The sequence below is a fragment of the Mycotypha africana genome, assembly GCF_025528875.1.
Source record: "Mycotypha africana strain NRRL 2978 chromosome Unknown BDF20scaffold_6, whole genome shotgun sequence".
NCBI classification, from domain to species: domain Eukaryota; kingdom Fungi; phylum Mucoromycota; class Mucoromycetes; order Mucorales; family Mycotyphaceae; genus Mycotypha; species Mycotypha africana.
Genome location: NW_026515730.1, coordinates 1,111,017 through 1,130,157, shown reverse-complemented (window position 1 = coordinate 1,130,157; position 19,141 = coordinate 1,111,017). Strand labels below are relative to the sequence as shown.

Genomic DNA, 19,141 nt, shown 5'->3' with positions numbered 1-19,141 from the left:
CGATTTACTTTTTTTTTTTTTTTTTTTTTTTTTTTTGCCCGACGAATCGCTTCCCGCGTGAAAAGTCACAATAAACAAAAACCTGCATTTTTTGCTACGTCTAGAGTTCTCCAAGTTCTCTTAATGAACAAAGAAAAGAAATGTAAAGACAAAGAAAACCTGATGAAAAGCGACTGCAATTTTTCGTCATTGCTGTTAACACTTTCTCAATCATGGGGGGCTTCTTGAATTTTTTTTTTTACGTCCATGCCTGGCCTCATTTCTATTCTAATGTTAGGAACCTTGATCCCAACACCATCCAAGCCATACATTATCTGGATCATGTCATTCATAACGATGAGAAATTGATAGAGCTGTTTTCAGAGGATCCCAAGCTTTTCGACATTAAAGAAAAAGCGAAAGCACAGTATTATCTTTCGCAACAGTAAGAACGAGTTGTGTGAGGCTTTTTTTTTTTGTTTGTCGTTGGATGCCCGTTCCTGAAACAGAATTTTTATTTTTCTGCGCTTCGTTTAGGGAGCGAAGAAATTCCTCTCGTAGCACTACGCCAGGAAAGGAATATATTAGAAATAGTAACAGTAACAGCCGCAGACAGAAGCAGTCTTGAGCCATTGTTGCTGCTGATGTCCTTTTTCCCTCATTCGAATTCTATGCGAGAGAGAAGAACACGACACTACTTTTTTAAAATGCCGACAGTGACGGATATGAATTTATCCATCTCCCTCTACCATGATGTATCCTTTTTGTAAGGGTCTTTTTTCTCATTTCTAGAAATAAATGGTATGTGTATACCCACACCTTAAAATTCAAAAAGACTTCTCTATGACAAACTGTTGAATTCAATACACGAGTTAACCCACATTCATGACCAACAAAAAAAAAAAAAAAAAATCAAGGTGAAACATTTCATCATCCTACTCAATGTGTCGACCTCACGAGAGTTTCCTACAAGATGATGATTGGACAGCTGTGTTATCCTCCTTGGTTTCATTGGTCGTCGAGCGTTAAAAATACATATATATGAATGCTCTATTTTCGTGATACGCTGATTTTCTTTTTTTTTCCCGTCTTTTGGCTACAAACAGTGTACCTTTTTTTTTTTTTAATTTATCGTGCAATCGAAAAACGAAAGAATCAACGATAGACGTCAATTCTGTCTTTTTTGTTTTGTTTTTTTTCCCTTGTCTTACATGAACAATAAGAAACGTTTTTATCTTTAAGAAAGAAACTATTCCTTTTTTTTGTGCGTGCGTGTGCTTACTATGAAGTTTGGAAAGCAGATGGAGACAGCGTCTTTTGATCTCCCTGAAAACTGGAGACCGCATCTTATCCATTACAAAATATTAAAGAAATCCATTCGACTGATTGTGGATGAGCTTGAACAAAGAGGCCTCTCCTCTGAATGGCTAAATACATTGGACACAGAAGAGGCCATGCGTCTTGATTATATTTTTGATGGTAAAATGATAGGATATAAAAAAAAGAATAATGTGTTGGATGACACCACAGTTGAAACTCTGTAATAATAATCAAAAAAAAACCTCCCTTGACCCCCCTATGCTGAATCAGGCGATGCGAAGGACCCACATCCTTATATCAGAATAACGATTGAAGATCCTGCTGTTATCACCACCGACGATAAACCTGCTGTTTTGAAGAAATTGATACCGATCACTCAAAAGTTAACAACAGAACCCTTATCCATCAAGATTGAACTGGTCAGAGACTCGGAGTTCTTTCATCTGCTTTTGCACGAGTTATCGCATGCCGCCGCCCTCCACGAGAAAGAAAAAGAAAGGTTTGGTGGCGATGTCGATAAGTTAGAGGGACAGTTAACCATAGCGGTAAATGGGAAAAAGCATGTGTTCATGGTTCACTTGACGTTGTATACTAACTCACCCCATGAATTCTAGGCCTCTCCGCAAAAGAAAGACTTGTATGTCTGGCGAGAAATCTTTAGTTTGTATACGGAAGCTGCCATTTTCAAAAATGAAACCAATGGCCAATATACCACGCAATCTTATAAACGTAGTCAACAACAACTCGAATGGTTTACTGCAGAGTTATCAAGGATGAGCATGGTATGTTGTTTTTTTTGGGGGGGGGGTTTCCTGTCTTTGGATCTTGCATGTTCGTTAAAGTCAACTCACTACCGATCTATCATAGACAAAGAGACTGAGCTCCAAAAGCTCTAAAATGGCATTAACCCAATTCCTCGCTATCAATGCGCAGCTCGTGCACTTTAAACATTTCCAAGCATTGAATCAAACAGCCATGAGAAAGATTCTAAAAAAGCATGATAAGCGCAGTGGTTTAAGGTAAAGTATAACATGTTGACAAGAGATATTCTGCAAAGAATGATCCACATCCACTCATCTATCCATCCTCCTAGCGCTCTCTCTGAATTTCCTGCGTTTGCAAAACATAATGCTGTCTTTATCGAAGGTGTTTTGGGTTCGCTTTACAACGCCATACAAACGAAACTGATAACCCTCGTTCCTCAACCTGAAGACTATGATTGTCCAGTTTGTTATTGTAAGTTGACCCCTCTCCTTTCTTTTTTTCTTCGCCACTCGACCATCCCATGGACCGGATCATGGCTATTTCTCTTTCTTTTTTGTGATATTGACCCTTTGCTTTTCTGTTCTTGTAGCTATTGCTTGGAGGCCCATTCGGTTAAGCTGTGGACATATATTCTGTGTACGCTGTCTCATTAAAGCTCACAGAAAACGCTTGTATGACTGCCCCGTCTGCAGATACGAATTTGCTGTTGGTAATGCGGATGCGAATAACCTTGATGAAGCACTACAAAATTTCATGCTCCTTTATTTTCCCAAAGAAATCAAAGAGAAGCGCAACGAAAACATGCGAGAACAAGCTTCATTGGCAAAGCAGCAGCAGTATCAGCCACAACATCAACGACAACAACAACAACAACAACAACAACAACAACAGCCTATAGCCAACCGACGATCCTTATCTACCCGTCGTACCTTGATTTATGATATCAGTACGAGTCATCCTAATACTCTTGTACGTCAAAGTCGTACTGTCAATAACCACTCCTCCACTCATACTTCATGTAATATAATGTAAAACATCGATCCCATTCCCTTTCTCTCCTTCCCCGTAATTTATTCTTTCCTAAATGTAATGAATAGGTCATTGTATTATATCCTAATGCTTTTTTCTTTTTTTTTTTTCTTCATCCTGTATGTATTGCACTCTTCCATGATGTATTTTTATATAAATTTTTATACTTTGATCTCCCCGATGGTGTATGGTGTGTTTAGGTGTTTTGTAGTGGACGGGAACAAAAGTAAGGGGGAAAATCGGAGCATTCCGCTTCGGACGCTTGTCTATTTCGGAGGCAACAAGCCACCGGAATTCCTCAGGAAGCGAAGAGGATGCGGAGTGCTATCTAATTTTTTACCTCCCAAGGCAAAGCAAACAAAAATGGAATCCAACAGCAAAAGCAAAAGAGTTCCTTCTCTAAATACACCATGGGTAAAGATCATCTATACAGTCTATTACATTACATCCATTAGCGTCATCTATCCATCCAAAACGGAAACCTAATCTTTTATCATGGAACATTAGGTATCAGTCGTGATTCACGCCACAAGCGCAGCGCCTCCGGTGCTAGACGTGCACAATACAGAAAGAAGAGAAAGTGAGTAGATAGACTACCTACATTTTGGGAAATGCCTGATCAGCTGAGAACGTCAAACAAGTTGCGAGCATAGGAAGGAAAAAGAGAAAATGGAATGGAAACCACCCAAGCGCCTTGTTGTCAAACAACCTCCTACAACGTACAAAACACCATGAGCATCCATTTTTATTCATCATCAAACCGATCCATTATCTTTTTCATAGAAAGCAGTCTTGTTTGTCGCTCTTTTTCTCAGCCGATCTTGCGCTTTCTATCTGTCAACCTACATTGGAAAGTGAATTCATGTCGGATGGTCTAACCCATTTTTTTTTCTCCATTGTAAAGGTTCGAATTGGGTCGTCAATCCGCCAACACCAAGTTGGGTGCCAAGCGTATTCACCTTGTTCGTGTCCGTGGTGGTAACTACAAGCGTCGTGCTCTCCGTCTTGAATCCGGTAACTTCTCTTGGGGTTCTGAAGGTATCTCTCGTAAGACTCGTGTCTTGACTGTTGTTTACAACGCTTCCAATAACGAATTGGTCCGTACCAACACTCTCGTCAAGGGTGCCGTCATCCAAATTGATGCCACTCCTTTCCGTCAATGGTACGAATCTCACTATGCCAAGACTCTCGGTAAGAACAAGGCTACTGAAGCTGTAAGTATCTCTCTTTCCTTCTTTGAAAGCAAAATCACCCGTGTTCGTGGATGAGTTTTTTTTGTATTCACACAATTGAAATTATTTAGGAAACTGCTGAAAAGAAGTCCAAGGCTGTTCAAAAGAAGCTCGAAGCTCGTGCTGCCTCTGCTGCCATTGATCCTCTCTTGAACGATCAATTCAATGCTGGTCGTCTTTATGCTGTTATCGCTTCTCGTCCTGGTCAATCTGGTCGTTGTGATGGTTACATCCTCGAAGGTAAGGAACTCGAATTCTACCTTCGTAAGATTAAGGTAAGCACATCTTTTATCATTTTTTATGTGTGTATGTTGAAAAGAAACATGTTTTCTGACTCTTTTCTTTTTCTCTTTAAAAACATCCTTTACATTTCATCTTCTATAGAGCAAGAAGCATTAAGTTTCTTAATTATTTCATTATTCAATAAAAATCTCCATTTCTTTCTTATGGGTTTTTCTCTCCCTTCCCCTTTTAATTTCCATTTCGAGTTTATGTTGAATACAAGAAATAACAGAAATTACATATAAAAACATGTTGATTGTATATTGTCATTAACTGCATGCTTCACTCAATGGATCATAGGGTGGGGGCTTCTTTCTACGTTCATTTTTTTCCTCACATCTGCAGCCCTTTTTTTTTTTAATAGAAACGTGGATAACCGTGAGACGTTTTTATGCCACTACTTAGAATTCCGGGCCGGAGTTTCATGTCAAGGATAATGTCAAATGTCGGATGTAATTGCAAGAGCATATCTCGAAACTGTCAGTTACGAGTCATAATTCTCCCTCTTTTAGCTTCGATATAGTCCAACAATGGTAGGATGATCACAAGGCAGTTGTTAAACGAGGGCAATACGTTGCTGCTTGTATAGAATAGGAATCTAGAAATGCTAGATGGATGATGGACAATGGATGAAAATAGCAAGACATCGATGAATCGGTACAACCTATGTATATCAGTCAACTCCATTGGGGGGCCAACATCAAAATGACATTACAAAAACCAACAAAAAAGCAAACTCCAGAGTCCCATCGAAAACAGCAACATTCCAGCATTCGAAACCACTTTAACTCGTCAGTGCAAGCACTTTCATTCCTATTGTACACACACAGCAACTTTTTTTGCTTAAAGTTTTTGAACTGCTGAAAAAAATAATAAAAATATCAATAGGAAAAGCCAGCTTATTAACCCTCACTCAACGCATTATTCTCATAGAGCGCCGAAGAACAGAAGGTCACCAAGAACCCCATGCGCAACCTCAAGATTGAGAAGTTGGTTCTCAACATTTGTGTCGGTGAATCTGGTGATAGACTTACCCGTGCCGCCAAGGTTCTTGAACAATTGACCGGTCAAACTCCTGTCTACTCCAAGGCCCGTTACACTGTTCGTACTTTCTCCATTCGTCGTAACGAAAAGATCGCCGTTCACGTCACCGTTCGTGGCCCCAAGGCCGAAGAAATCCTCGAACGTGGTTTGAAGGTCAAGGAATACGAACTCAAGGCTCGTAACTTCTCTGAAACCGGTAACTTTGGTTTCGGTATTGACGAACACATCGATTTGGGTATCAAGTACGATCCCTCTATCGGTATTTATGGTATGGATTACTATGTTGTCATGGGTCGCCCTGGTTATCGTGTCTCCCGTAGAAAGCACTGTAAGGCCAAGGTTGGTACTAACCACCGTATCACCAAGGTAATGTTGAATTTATTCTTGCGTTATGACGTTACATAAAGTAGTGTACTAACGCTCTATATCCACTCGACATTCATACGTATATAGGAAGAAGCTCAAGAATGGTTCAAGCAACGTTTCGATGGTGTCATCTCCTACAAGAACTAAATTTAGCTTTTTGATACGCAATAAACACCCTCTTTTGAAGACGATCGATCTTTATTGAAAATGTCCATTGACGGACTTTATTTATTTCATTGACTCATTGGGAGAGCCATTGTCTATCTGTTTGTAAAAGTTATGGTGTAATGTAAATTGAACGAGGTGGGAATAGGATGTAGAGGGATCATAAGAAATTACAACTGAGAGTATGTCCCATTTGCTTTTTTTGTCATTGAGTGAGTGAAATCCGTCCAATGGGAAAGATGATGGAATAGGATGGATAGTTTGTTTTTTTTTTCCAATAAAGCTTCAACTAAGCAGCCAGTGTTCTCCAAGGTGATCTATCGAGAGGACAAGTTTCGCCGTTGGTCGAACTTTCATGCCATTTCATTATGCAGTGTAAATGGAAGACGTGAGTACAGACACCCCAAATGACAGGACATTCGTCACCGGGCATTTTACACGCTGGACAAGCAACATCAAACGTAACTTGACAGATGCCGCAGACATCGTTTGAGTCTTTAACGGCCCAACACCATTCTGAGGCTAAGGTACAAGATGTAAATTGAACCTTCATTGGTTAAAAAAAAAAAAAAAAAAAAAAAAAGGAACGAGAGATCGTTACTTCCGTAAGTGCTACTGAAAACTGGTACGAAAGTAGGACTTTCTAAAGTCCCTCCCAATTTTTAACCGTGACACCGAAAACTTATAGAGCCGATACCTGATTTAATTATGTTCGTGCGTTCTTGAGCAACAGGAAGCTTTTCAATGTTACTGGTAAATAGTACATTTTTTTAGTAAGCGTGAGCAGATCCAGCTTCAGATATCCTCACCTGAGTTGCTACACTGTAATAGTTTTTTCTCAAGTAGAATATAACTGACGACAAAGCAAATGTGATATTTTTTAACTACCGTATTAGCCAGTTACATCAAACCTTTCTTTTATTGAGATGGAGTGTTGATAGATTCGACTAGTTTAATACTCTGTTTTTCTTTAGAGAAGGAGAAGGGTGTAATAAATAATGCTTGGTAGCTTTGGGAGATTTTCAGTAGTTTAAGGCTTTGGCAGCTTCGTTAAGAAATCCATCTTTGTTTCTTCAGACTATCACCTGCTTACGTTTCTGATCCGAACAAAGTAGAAGGAATCATTTGCATATTCAATTACGCAATGAGCCACGGAATGTATATGGCTTTGAATGGAAGAGCCAAATCATCAGACCGCATTATCCTGGCTCTCTGTCATCTAGCAGCTGAAGAAGGCTCGGCTCCACAATTGAAGAGTAGTTTTTAAAAAATACCACCTGTATTGAGTACTCGGTACGACAAAGGCTCATTGGAAGCTACAATTATAGCAAAAGGGAGCATTGTCGCATATCGCTTAACACGTTCATGTTTTCAAATTCCCAACTGATTCCTGCTATAAGAGATATTTATACAATGAAGTCAACCCCATTGACAGCACGGTCATTCTGGCAGGTTCTGCTGAAGATACAAACCTCACCAACTACTCCCACATCTTTTAACACAACTTTAACGGTATTGAGATATTCAGAAAGAACATACTGAGCCTGAAAGTCAAGGTGTCAGGTCCAGAAAAATCTAATTCCATGCTGAGAATGGCAGAGCTTTCTCTCTTAAATCAAATGCTACCTATTGACGAAATGATATGCTACTATTACCTTCTATAAAGTTATAAATGTTGAAAGGGGACAATTCTAAAGAGCTATGTAACAACAGAAATAAAATAAAATCGTTTTACATAGCGCTGCCATACCTAGCCGGAAAAACAAGAAACAAAAGCTTTTGAAAGTTAGGCAATATTGAATGCACAACCGCTTGATGTAGATCTTCCCCACAGTAAACTTTAGTGAATCCCACCGGTAGAATAGCTGGTTTTTTGTATACTTTTTTTGCTTACTCTCGTAATACAATCCTGTATGCTGCGAATATCGCCATGTCGGCTTATCTTATAGTACTCTGTAAAAGGCTTGGAAACGGATTATCAGAAGCAATTATGAAATAAATCTCATATCGACTTGAAGAAATTAACTAGTGGGCCTGTAAAAGATATGCATGAGGTCAGAGTTCTATGAATTACTCACATAATCATCTGTTTATGGTAACCCATTCCCTTCCTGAACGCATGCATTGATTCTTTCATTTACAGTTACATTATCAATGAAAACACGGAAAAATTCAAATGGATGCCCGTAGTTTGTGCGAATTCATTTCAACGAACAGTAATCTGGACTCTAAACGTAGTTAAAGTAATTAGAGTTTGGTAACTTATCTTTTAAATGTTTATTTTATAAAGGTAAGTAATATTTACATGGTAATGTTTATTCTTCAAGAAGAAACAATAATATATATATATATAGTTACAAAAAAAAGGTGGAAAATGCAATAAATTAGCAAGAGTAGTGAATCTAAATGCAAAAGAGAAGATTGAGATATGTATAGGGGGATGGACATAGGAGGATTTAACGAGCTGCAGCAACAGTTAAAGGAGCTTCCCAAGTGGCAACATTGAAACGTTCAGAGAGAATGACAAAAGACATGATGAACAAAATATCCTTGAATAAACCAGCATCGTTGGTCTTCAAGAACGTATCCTTGAATTCCAAAATCTTTTCAGTATCAGCCCAACCAAGACGATCAATCTTTTCCCTACTGATAAGCCTGTTGACCAATTCAACAGTCTTAGGGTTTTGACCCTTTGATGAAGGAGCGATATAGGGATGCTTGGTACGCTTGTAGAGTTCTTCTGTGATGAAAGGCTTGACAGCTTCTTTGAGAACCCACTTCTCATTCAATGTACCGTCTTCCTCAGCCTTAATCTTGAGAGAAGGTGGGAGGCCGTTGACATACTCACAAAGAACATGATCCATGAAGGGAGTACGAGCTTCAATGGAGTGGGCCATCTCACAACGATCACCAAGGTTATTGCAAAGATAATTACCGAGGAAGGTACGGCCTTCCAAGTAAAGTGCAGTATGAAGAGGGTGCCACTTGCTGTTAGCCTTGGCACGAGCAACACCGCTCACAGCTTCAGCCATAGCGAGAGGAGCATTGGGTTGACCGCATTCAGTGATAGCGGCTTGGTGATAAAATTCGGACGGCATACTCAGCGCAGTACCCACAAGCATGTGTGTCTTGATATTGTTGACCATTTTACGGGTCTTATCCAGTTTTTCAGTCTTCTCCATGTTGATAAGGTTTTCCGAATATTTGGCGAATTCAGCGTTCTTACCGAATGTGCTGAGTCTGATTTCACGGTCAGCTTCAGAAAGAGTACCAAAACCATGAGGTGAAGAATGATCAGGTTCGAGAAGATAATCGCCGTGGAAGAATGAATAACCAGCAAAATGCTCATCAGAGCCTTCACCGGTCAACACCACCTTATAACCTTGATCACGTGCAAATTCAGACAATAAGAATTTACCAACGCTGTTCAAGTTAAATTGAGGTTGTTCGACGTGCCATACAGACTCTTCAAAGCTGGACAAAAGATCGTCTTCAGTAAGGCTGAGTTTGTGGAAATCAACATCGCAGAATTTGGCAGTTCTTTCGGCAATTTCACCTTCATCATACTTTTCACTGCCAGCAAATGAAATAGAGAAAGCTCTCATTCTAGCATCAGGGTTATTTTCCTTGAGCAATTTTGAAGCAATACCAGCAATACATGAGCTGTCAATACCACCACTGAGATAGACACCAATAGGAACATCAGCTCTTAATCTATGTCGAACAGCTTCAACTAAGCGGTCACGGACGCCTTGAACCATTTCGTCCACAGAACGAGGATCTTCAACGTTTTTATCCGGATAGTCAGCATCCCAGTAGGGGCGGATTTCCATAGAACCAGATCCAGTAGCTAAGAGATAATGAGCAGGGGGCACTTTGTAAACTCCCTTGAAGCAAGTTCTGTTGTCAAAGAAAGTTCCATTGTTCAAAACAGAATCGACATCCCACTCAGGCTTCCAACCCAGAGGAATGAAAGATTTGATTTCACTTGCTATCAAAAGAGTGCCTTGGGAGACGGTGTAATAGAGAGGCTTGATGCCATAACGATCACGTGCGGCAATAATATGGTTTCTTTCAGTATCATAGATGACAGCAGCAAATTCGCCACGAAGATGATCGAGGAAGGATAATCCGTATTCTTCATATAAATGGAGAGCAATTTCACTGTCACTCTTTGTTTTGAAGAAATGTCCCTGTCCTTCCAGTTCTCCTCTAATACGTTCAAAATCATAAAGTTCACCGTTAACAACCGACTGAATTTTACCGGAGGGATTGCTTAAAGGTTGTTGACCACCAGCTAAGTCAAGAATAGAAAGACGAACGTGGCCTAAAGCTATATTATAAACCCGAATAACGCTTAATATTGTTAAATCTCTTTTCCCGAAATAGATAAATTACTGAAACGAGCAACGTACCACAACGACCATCGGGAGAAACATATTTGCCTCGAGAGTCAGGACCACGGTGGTGAATATATTCCAGAGCTGTATCAAGGTCAAGATTGGGGTAGACGTTATCAGATGTATCGAAATTGAAGTAACAGCAGAATCCACACATGATGTTTATACAACAAAAAGGTTTTGGAAAAAAACAAAAAAGAGAGAGAAATTAGCGTTCCTTATATAGCTAAACTGTTCTGATTCAGCTCTTTTCGAATTGTTAAGTATAAGATTCAGGTTCAGAATGCACTTTGATAAGCAAATTTGCTACGCCTAGTCGAACTACATGAAGATTGCTGCGCCAACGTCGTAAGTAGGATCTTGCCGTCTCAAATCAGATTTATCAGATAGCCTGCTGACAATAGTTCATCAGCTCAAATGGGCTTCTAACTCAACTCTATGTACTAATGCTTTCATGGCCTACGATGCCATGTTCAGTAATTTACATGATGTGGTGAAACTCAGCGGAAATTATTTGACAAAATTCACAATTCCGGAAAAATAATTCAAGCCAATGCATCTGCGATTTGGGTCCATGTTATGTAATTGGGTAGATCACATAACGTTACACCAAGCGAAAAAATGGCTGTACCATTAACAGTGAGTCGCTGGCTTTTTGATCTGCAAATTCAAATATGGTATCACACGCAATCTGTGATATTATGATGTCCTCATTCTCATGCTTAGTATTACAGGATTTCTTCGTCAACAGCAGCTATGTTTACAATCAAATGAGTATGAATCTCAATTTAGCAAGCGATAGAGTAGGGGTCCTTTTCAGGGAAATGTTATTTAACCATAAAGGTGGCTGATCAGAGAAAGTTTAGCTAAATGTTATTCTGATGAATAACGCACAGATGGAAATGGGTAAATGTTTTCCGCTTTATACCTATCAATGAGATTGAAGAGGGAATCCGTTTACCAGTGCAATGATAAATTGGCAGTTCTCAACAGTTTACATAATTACCCCATATTCAGTCACAGTATTTCATTTTAGTCATCGAAAATATGTCGGTATAATCTGGCTACAGAATATTGGTATCTATTTTTGGAAGGACCTCATTGGGAAGTGAACGGTAATTTACTAAACGACTATGGTATCAATTTTAATGCCAGAGGTTGTACTCTCATCAACTTGCATTTCATTCTTATCAGTTGCTGGAATAATAGAAATCAAAGTACTGAACAAGGCGATTATCTGCCGTTTAAGCAACAAAAATTACACATAATAATATCTCCTTTGCTTGATTTATAAGATTACTGAGTGAATCGCAATTCTCGATGAAACGCGCCATTACAAACGTATAAATCAAGAGACCATTTCAATTATAGCTGTTCATATTATTTGTGTCTACATATTGTCATTACATACTTAAACGATTCGAAATTTGAAGAACGAATAATCAGATTCACTTTATTTACTGTATTATATACACATCAAATGAATACAGGCGACTGACCTCTGCTGCTAGTGTTATTGTTGTTGGAAATCCAGATGGTGGCGGTGCGGTGTATTTTTTTCTATTTGTAGTAGATCCCCGACGATGGTATGGTTCTGTCTTGGATCTCCACGAAATATTGTTCAAGAGACAGAGCAGCCGTTCCACACCTTTCATCTTTCTATTTTTATGAATTTGGATAGCTTATTGCATCACCGGCAACTGGATAAAAGCTCACGATCGGCTCGTCAAAATGACAGCAGAGGCAAGCTTGCTCCACCCCGTAATAGAATACAAAAAGAGGTATCACGCTTTCTTTGAAAAAAAGAAGGGAAGCTTGAGTATTTTGGGTAGTTTGAGTAGCTTCCATAGCTTCGGTAGCTTCACTAGCTTGGGTAATAATTCTCCTGCTACTACTTGAACTAGGCATCATTGCACTATCACATTGAGGTATGTAGCTATGATAGCATTAACTTCAGCTGATCTCATATCTATAGTGGCCTTCTTCAACTCATTCAAACAAACAGTAAACCCGTAACAAATACAAAAAGCTACTCAAGCTACCGAAGCTACCGAAGCTACTCAAGCTACTCAAGCTACTCAAGCTACTCAAGCTACCAAAGCTACTCAAGCTACTCAAGCTACTCAAGCTACTCAAGTTACTCAAGCTACTCAAGCTACTCAAGTTACTCAAGCTACCAAAGCTACTCAAGCTACCAAAGCTACTCAAGCTACCAAAGCTACTCAAGCTTACTAGCTTAGTATTATCTGATAGTTTTGCATTTGATACAGAAACTGATCGCTCAGCATTTGACTTAGTTGATGATTAATGAGACTATAGTCTGAGGAAAATGACAGTAAGCTTATGTACAGGAAACGATTCAATCGATGTAATGTACGTTTCTCCAAAATTTGAATAATCTTTACATATGACGCTTCATAGCGTACCGTCAGACTTAAGCCAGGCAGCATCATTAGCTTTATGAATAATGACTAAGCTTGTGAATCCTGAAGTAAACCCTGTTCTTTTTTCAACGCGTTGAGCATAAGAAACAGCAACGGGAGTAAATTACGCAGATTGTCCCTGCAACATAAAGATGTCGATGGTTTATTGAATCTGTTACAACCCAACAATCCTGCAACGATTGAAAAGCTAGTCGTTTTGGCCTTTATCAACAACAATGAAAAAAGGTTTGTAATTAAGGATACTCTGAATGTATTGAATGAAAGTCTGACAAATTTGACTTATTTGGAGTTAATAGACAGCGCTGTGGATTGCGATATGTTTGTTGAGTTGCTACTGAACCCTTCTCTTAAATTGAAGACGCTCAAAATAAGTATATTCTCCCTAAAGAAAAGGAACGGTCATAGAAAAGTTTGTAAAAACAGTTCCACAGTTTCCTCTAAGAGATTTGTATGTGGATATTAGCTCTAACTCATTTGAGAACGCATCTGAAACGATCAATTATTATTGTTCAAAATTGATAATAGCCAACTTTAAGAAAACCTCAATAACGGACGGGTAGCCGGTACTGTATTTAAATCAGGCTACGACAGAATCCTTATGGATTAAGTCTTTAGACCTATATTCCATTATCGTATTTGAAGATACGTTGTCGCAATACACTTATTTGGGCCTTGAAAGAAACCCCTAGAGCTTTTGCCCTTGAAGGAGGAGGATTTGAGCTGACTTTTGATCATTTTTTTGAAAGGCATACGTCAGGGATTAGGGGCAGATTTAGTTGTTATTTCAGAAGAAGAAAGAGAAGAGATTCTGCTGGAAGCTATTTAAAATTGAAGATGTGTCTGAGAAGTAATGCTCAACAGGGAGGTGGAAAAGGCGATACTCAAGTCCTTTTGTAGCTTCAGTTTTTAGATAACAGCGCGAGATGTCACAAAATGGTTATCAAGACGAAGTGTAAAATTGATTATTATGACATTTTACACTGAGAAACAGAAAGAAAGAGCGTTCGACGAAGAGTAAAATGTTCGGCTAAAAAGGGAGAAACGTTGCTTGAATTCTTAACCAGTAATGCTTATTCATATGGAATTGTATAAACAGTGTAAAATGACATGTGCAGTTAATACGCAAGTGCAATTGTGATGCTTTATATTGAGGATGTGATATAATTCGCATAAAAGGTATAGAAATATCATAGAAAAATGCAAGTCTTCGAAAAAGCTACTCGAATAAATTATACCTATTTATTGTCTAAATATAATAGAAGCACAAGATGGAGAAATAGAATTAAAAGAGTATTATGAAAAATAAATAGTAAAATAGAACAGTAAGCTGTATGTGTTTTTTAATAATGTTCCTTGTGATCGAAAAAAGCAGATTGTGATTGATCAATGCAAAGTACTTTGCATTGCTTGTAGTAGACACATTTATTATATTTACACTATCAGCAGCAACGATTATGTAATTGTATAATCGCGCTCCTCTATTGCGCAAAAGTGATTATAATTATTGATGGGCTGCTTTATCAAACGGATTCATAGCTGTAGCAGTTCATTTTAATTTTATTTATAAATAGACAGTAAAATTACCGTAAGGGTTGAATCAATAAAGTTGGTTATATTATCTATGGCTTAAAATTAAGGGTATTTGAAGTAAGGAAACGATGAATGCGTTACGCAGAATTATATAAGGGTGATGTATCATAAATTACCATATTGTCTGTTGCAATTAGAGGTATGGATTTGCTTTGATCAAATTTCAGGAAAGTGTATCCATTTATTAATGATTGTTCTATAAGCCAAGTTTCTAGTTTATTACTGTAATCGCCTTCTGTAAAAAAGCAACTTATATCGTCGTATACCAGTTTAGAGAGCAAGTAGATTTTTTGAATCCTTGGAAATATCTTGATGAGACGCACCACATGATCATGCAACCAAGTCGATTGAGCCGCCAAAATTAGATATCTCAGATCATATCCACGTTGAAACTGTTGGTTCTTTTGCTGCTGCTCCTGGGTTGTTATGCTTTGCTCCAATTCATTCAGTAGTATATCTGCATGGATATGCATTTTACAACCAAATACAAGGTCTGTCATATCGGGCGTTTGAACCAGTAATTTCCCCAGCGCAGAAGCGTCCACCGAAACAAAATTCATTTGTTCGGAGGTACCTATTAACTTCAGAGTTCTAAGCTTGAGTGGTGTTTGTGAGGGTAAAACTTTCAAGCAGTGGTCTGAAAGTGTGGCCCAGCCGCATATGGTCAGGTGATGCAAATTAGGGCATGATGATAGCAAATAGTGAACAATATTGTCCCTCACTCCCCAAATTTGGATTGATTTTATATGCTCTAGATGCACGTCAATTATTTTTTTCAGATCTGTCAATTTCCATAACACTGTCGCATGGCCTTCAGTATAATTCTTTTCCTTTAACGGCGGCGAGGATGGCCTTAAGTATATAGACCTCCATAAATACGGTTGATCACAATGAAAACGCATTCTTCCTGAGGTTAATCGTAGATTTGATATGTCGTTGCAGGATAAATATAAAATTATTCTAAAAACGATTTCTGAGGGTATGTCATTGAGCATCATGAACTTTGGCTTTGGTATCTGTAGTGTTATCGAATCTTTGAAACAGTAATGAAAAAAACAAATAATAAGGAGAAAAAAAAACCAGAAAGAAACATAAAAATTGCTCGATTTGTTCCCATATTTATGTGGTGGTTTTATGTACAAGGGTTACATAATATTTCATTTTCTTAATCAATTGACGGATACGCTACGTTTCGGACAGAGACAAGCTCAATGAAATACCCCTTTTAATCCAATATGAATAAGCCATTTTATGCCCACGGAATTATCCGTGAGACAAGGAGAAACTGATTATTGCTGCTGTTCTTGCTGTTCCGCCGCTGTTAGTTTTTTACCAATGCTCCAGCAACCAGGACAATTATGTAAAACTTCATGAACAAATATATCACAATCAGCGCAGAACTCTTCTGCGCATTGAGGACAAGAATATATGCCCAACGCTTCTAAACTATCAAAGTGCGCTAAACAGGAAAAGCAATTCGTTCGTTTCTCACTAATTAAAAAAAAAAAAAAAGTAAACAAATAAGTGTCTAATTTACAATTGGCTACCTTTTTTCATTCCTACACTTACGTGTTAGCTTTAACTTCAATAAAATTATCGACTGGAAATAAGTGATGGTATGATCTTGCTAGATGTGGTGATGATACAAGTGTTAAACCACAGATATCGCAATCACTGGGTAATTCACATATCTTTGATTTGCATCGCGGACAGATATAGCCGCCCACTGTCAATTTTTGATGACTGTGATAAATTGATCCTTTTAACCATGCAATCTCTCTTGTCAATTTAAGATAATTTATCCATCCTGCTTACCACACGCAGTACGTAGCATGATCCTCAATCAACCTCCTTGGAAATCCCATAGTGACTAAATTCGATGTATTTTTGTGTGGAAGGATAGGCGGCGGTGGGACTCTTTCGAACAATAACTCTTTATAATGCCCTTCATTCAAGACGACAGCGTATGTACCTATGAAAAGATTAAGAAAGAATTAAAATATATATCATACATCATCCAATACTACTTTAATATTACCTTTTGTTGCTTCACATATAACTCGACATATTTGAACTTCTGCTGCTAGTCCTACTATACTAACTCTCACCAAGTCCTGCTTCAACAACTCGATTGTATCTCTTATCTTCCCAGGATCACATGTTGTTAACGAGCCGAAAATCACTAATACCTCTTTGGTTCCATGACTAGGAACACCCTTCATACTCGCTCTCGCTAGTTGTAGTGCATTCTGTAATGATGGCTCTCCACTTGTTTCTGTGTTCTTTTTTGATTTCAAAGCTCTAATGTGATCAGTGGGGTTACCACTTAACTCTGTCAGTTTTTCTGCTATACCGTCTCGCGTAACAATAATTCCAAGCTGGGATATTGGATTTTGGTCAAAGTATTCTGTAACAAACTGTTGTGCATAGGTTAAGCTAAGCTCTACTCGGCTTGGACGTAAGTCCTTTTCAGTCATGGCTTCTGAAAGATCGATGATTAAGAAAAGATGTCGAATAATCCCACGCTGAACAATAGCAGTATCTTTAAGTAGTCTATTAGAAGAGAGTAGAGTTTTCGCGTCAATAAGGGAATCCAACAATGAATAAGATTTTTATAAATATATAGTGATTGTCAACCTTCGTCTTTTTCTTTGCTGCTGTAGCTGTGAAACTACACTACTTAATCTACCTTCTGCATCTTCTTGAAGAACATCCCAACTTCTTTTATATTCTTCTTCCCAAGCATAACCCCCATTGCCAGGCTCCTCATCATGAGCTCCTCCATAGGTGTCGTCAATATCGATATATTCCTCATCAAGTGGTTTATTGCTCATATTGATACTTTTAATATCTGGTGGTATACAAAATGTATAGTTCGTCTACATGATAATGCAGCAGTTTCGGCCTATACGTAAAAAAAGGTCGAAAAAATTCAACAGCCGCAGAATGGGTTACTTTATCGGCGGGCAAAAATCTCTGTGTCTGCCTTAGGAAAGATCCATCTCGGGGGGGGGGGGGGGGGGGGGGGGTGGGGGGAAAGTAGTACTGGAGATTAAAAGACATGAAATACATTTAGTGAAATCTCCCTTTCTCGAGATACCTTCGATCATATAATATGGTTAGTATCATGGCATCAGCAATGGATAACAGCAGCACGGATGGATATATGCAAAGAGTACAAAGCTGTTTAAACAGATCGAAAATTGATGGATAAATTGAATGGATGGATGATACATGATTCAATCAGCCCTACAGAATTTCTTACAATTACAAGTCCTGCATGGAATCATCGCATGTGTCAGTCTTTCAATTTCTTATTGTTGCATTTTTCATAGAAAAAAGTAGTCGAGTTACAAATTTGCATTATTTTGAATGGATCACTTTGTCATTTAGCAGCTTTGTACATTTTTTATATCCATTCTCTGTCGAAATGTGCATGTGTGCTTGTAGCAACAAGAGAAATGAAACTGATCAGTCTATTCATTCGCTTTCCTTAGACCTGTAAGAGAAGAAATAACGGACGTAACAAGCACGGTCGTGGCCACACCAAATTTGTTCGCTGTATCAACTGTTACCGTTGTTGTCCCAAGGACAAGGCCATTAAGCGCTTCACTATCCGTAACATGGTTGAAGCCGCTGCCGTCCGTGATCTTCAAGAAGCTTCTGTCTATGAAGAATACGCTATCCCCAAGTTGTATGTCAAGCTTCATTACTGTGTCTCTTGTGCCATTCACGCTCGTGTTGTCCGTGTCCGTTCTGCCGTTGATCGTCGCAACCGTCTTCCCCCTCCTCGTTTCAGATTCCAAAAGGCTGCTAACAAGGCTTAAATAAGAATGAAATGAATAAAAAGAAAGTCTCTAGTTCTTGGTTTGTACATTCTTTGATACAACGCATGTAACATCATGGTTTTTCGATTGTTTAACAATAAAAAGGAGTAAAAAAAAAACCAACCACAATATGCGATAGTGTTTGGGTTGTATGGAAGTTTACTAAAGGAAGTTGGCCCCGCCCAGAGTTGTGCAAGGCACGTCCAGTCTGGTCAACGAGCACTTTTAAACATTGCTGTAACAATGAAGTTGCCAGCAAGGCTAATTATTTGGATCAAGCAAATGTGATGTAAAGAGTCAGGCAACTTCAACTGTAATGTAAAATTTAAAAGGGTTTCAAAAATAGAGTTAAACATCTAAGGGCATTTGTTTATTATTGTCATACGTCATGAATAAGGACGTAATAAATGCAAGATTGCAATTCTTCTTCCCTATGACCTTAATTTGACTGAATTTTTATGATGGATATGTTTACAGAGCTTTTTGTTCTACTTGTTCGGTAAGTTGAATCAGATTAGCTAACCAGACCTAAATGAAGCAACTGAAAGTGAAAACAGTGACTTTGGTAGCAGTCAAAACGGAAAAAGCAGTAAAAAAATTTTTGGAGCGTAAAATGGTATTTAAAGGCCATTCTTTGGCATTTCGTCTTTTCGACTTCCCTTTTCTTTCTACTTTCTTCTCGACGAACATTTTGATTA

At 38.5% G+C, this 19,141-nt stretch overlaps 10 protein-coding genes across 10 annotated transcripts; 6 read left to right on the top strand and 4 right to left on the bottom strand.

Annotated features, from left to right (window-relative positions):
- The first annotated feature begins 8 nt into the window (after nucleotides 1-8).
- On the top strand, nucleotides 9-891 carry BDF20DRAFT_874663 (uncharacterized protein). Its single transcript, XM_053081280.1, has 2 exons — nucleotides 9-424; nucleotides 517-891. The coding sequence occupies exons 1-2, from the start codon at nucleotides 213-215 to the stop codon at nucleotides 605-607; spliced, it is 303 nt and encodes a 100-aa protein (XP_052935701.1). The 5' UTR covers nucleotides 9-212; the 3' UTR covers nucleotides 608-891.
- A 192-nt stretch (nucleotides 892-1,083) lies between these two features.
- Nucleotides 1,084-2,718, top strand: BDF20DRAFT_566162 (SPX domain-containing protein). Its single transcript, XM_053075758.1, has 7 exons — nucleotides 1,084-1,458; nucleotides 1,570-1,844; nucleotides 1,914-1,936; nucleotides 2,033-2,081; nucleotides 2,167-2,318; nucleotides 2,512-2,535; nucleotides 2,654-2,718. The coding sequence occupies exons 1-6, from the start codon at nucleotides 1,263-1,265 to the stop codon at nucleotides 2,516-2,518; spliced, it is 702 nt and encodes a 233-aa protein (XP_052935700.1). The 5' UTR covers nucleotides 1,084-1,262; the 3' UTR covers nucleotides 2,519-2,535; nucleotides 2,654-2,718.
- Nucleotides 2,719-3,503: 785 nt separating this feature from the next.
- BDF20DRAFT_942075 (40S ribosomal protein S8) lies at nucleotides 3,504-4,724 on the top strand (the record flags this gene model as incomplete). The annotated part of the gene is made up of 5 exons (XM_053084804.1): nucleotides 3,504-3,507; nucleotides 3,601-3,673; nucleotides 3,998-4,307; nucleotides 4,397-4,600; nucleotides 4,710-4,724. The coding sequence occupies 5 exons, from the start codon at nucleotides 3,504-3,506 to the stop codon at nucleotides 4,722-4,724; spliced, it is 606 nt and encodes a 201-aa protein (XP_052935699.1).
- A 345-nt stretch (nucleotides 4,725-5,069) lies between these two features.
- On the top strand, nucleotides 5,070-6,125 carry BDF20DRAFT_874650 (ribosomal protein L5 domain-containing protein). Its single transcript, XM_053081279.1, has 2 exons — nucleotides 5,070-5,140; nucleotides 5,541-6,125. Exons 1-2 carry the CDS (start codon nucleotides 5,138-5,140, stop codon nucleotides 6,054-6,056), a joined length of 519 nt encoding a protein of 172 aa, XP_052935698.1. The 5' UTR covers nucleotides 5,070-5,137; the 3' UTR covers nucleotides 6,057-6,125.
- BDF20DRAFT_566289 (RING/U-box) lies at nucleotides 6,093-6,737 on the bottom strand (the record flags this gene model as incomplete). The annotated part of the gene is made up of 1 exon (XM_053075759.1): nucleotides 6,093-6,737. A coding segment is annotated over one exon (266 nt), but the record flags the coding sequence as incomplete, so codon positions are not given.
- Nucleotides 6,738-8,419: 1,682 nt separating this feature from the next.
- BDF20DRAFT_874646 (asparagine synthase) lies at nucleotides 8,420-10,753 on the bottom strand. The gene is made up of 2 exons (XM_053081278.1): nucleotides 10,598-10,753; nucleotides 8,420-10,515 (listed from the first exon to the last, which is right to left on the bottom strand). Exons 1-2 carry the CDS (start codon nucleotides 10,737-10,739, stop codon nucleotides 8,639-8,641), a joined length of 2,019 nt encoding a protein of 672 aa, XP_052935696.1. The 5' UTR covers nucleotides 10,740-10,753; the 3' UTR covers nucleotides 8,420-8,638.
- Nucleotides 10,754-12,611: 1,858 nt separating this feature from the next.
- BDF20DRAFT_988376 (uncharacterized protein) lies at nucleotides 12,612-13,227 on the top strand (the record flags this gene model as incomplete). Its single annotated transcript, XM_053085270.1, has 2 exons — nucleotides 12,612-12,917; nucleotides 13,004-13,227. A coding segment is annotated over one exon (279 nt), but the record flags the coding sequence as incomplete, so codon positions are not given.
- A 1,817-nt stretch (nucleotides 13,228-15,044) lies between these two features.
- On the bottom strand, nucleotides 15,045-15,599 carry BDF20DRAFT_792940 (uncharacterized protein; the record flags this gene model as incomplete). Its single annotated transcript, XM_053076222.1, has 1 exon — nucleotides 15,045-15,599. A coding segment is annotated over one exon (555 nt), but the record flags the coding sequence as incomplete, so codon positions are not given.
- A 306-nt stretch (nucleotides 15,600-15,905) lies between these two features.
- Nucleotides 15,906-17,450, bottom strand: BDF20DRAFT_906460 (Ssl1-like-domain-containing protein; the record flags this gene model as incomplete). The annotated part of the gene is made up of 5 exons (XM_053083276.1): nucleotides 15,906-16,107; nucleotides 16,186-16,359; nucleotides 16,432-16,588; nucleotides 16,655-17,169; nucleotides 17,254-17,450. The coding sequence occupies 5 exons, from the start codon at nucleotides 17,448-17,450 to the stop codon at nucleotides 15,906-15,908; spliced, it is 1,245 nt and encodes a 414-aa protein (XP_052935693.1).
- Nucleotides 17,451-17,648: 198 nt separating this feature from the next.
- On the top strand, nucleotides 17,649-18,815 carry BDF20DRAFT_565800 (40S ribosomal protein S26-A). Its single transcript, XM_053075757.1, has 2 exons — nucleotides 17,649-17,734; nucleotides 18,114-18,815. Exons 1-2 carry the CDS (start codon nucleotides 17,732-17,734, stop codon nucleotides 18,441-18,443), a joined length of 333 nt encoding a protein of 110 aa, XP_052935692.1. The 5' UTR covers nucleotides 17,649-17,731; the 3' UTR covers nucleotides 18,444-18,815.
- The last annotated feature ends 326 nt before the right edge of the window (nucleotides 18,816-19,141 follow it).

Coding starts and splice junctions, on each gene's coding strand:
- BDF20DRAFT_874646 (XM_053081278.1), bottom strand. CDS start 10,739: ATGTGTGGATTCTGCTGTTACTTCAATTTCGATACATCTGATAACGTC. Junction 10,516..10,597: donor TTCTCCCGATGGTCGTTGTG/GTACGTTGCTCG, acceptor TTTATAATATAG/CTTTAGGCCACGTTCGTCTT.
- BDF20DRAFT_566162 (XM_053075758.1), top strand. CDS start 1,263: ATGAAGTTTGGAAAGCAGATGGAGACAGCGTCTTTTGATCTCCCTGAA. Junction 1,459..1,569: donor TCTTGATTATATTTTTGATG/GTAAAATGATAG, acceptor ATGCTGAATCAG/GCGATGCGAAGGACCCACAT. Junction 2,082..2,166: donor AGTTATCAAGGATGAGCATG/GTATGTTGTTTT, acceptor GATCTATCATAG/ACAAAGAGACTGAGCTCCAA.
- BDF20DRAFT_874663 (XM_053081280.1), top strand. CDS start 213: ATGGGGGGCTTCTTGAATTTTTTTTTTTACGTCCATGCCTGGCCTCAT. Junction 425..516: donor CAGTATTATCTTTCGCAACA/GTAAGAACGAGT, acceptor CGCTTCGTTTAG/GGAGCGAAGAAATTCCTCTC.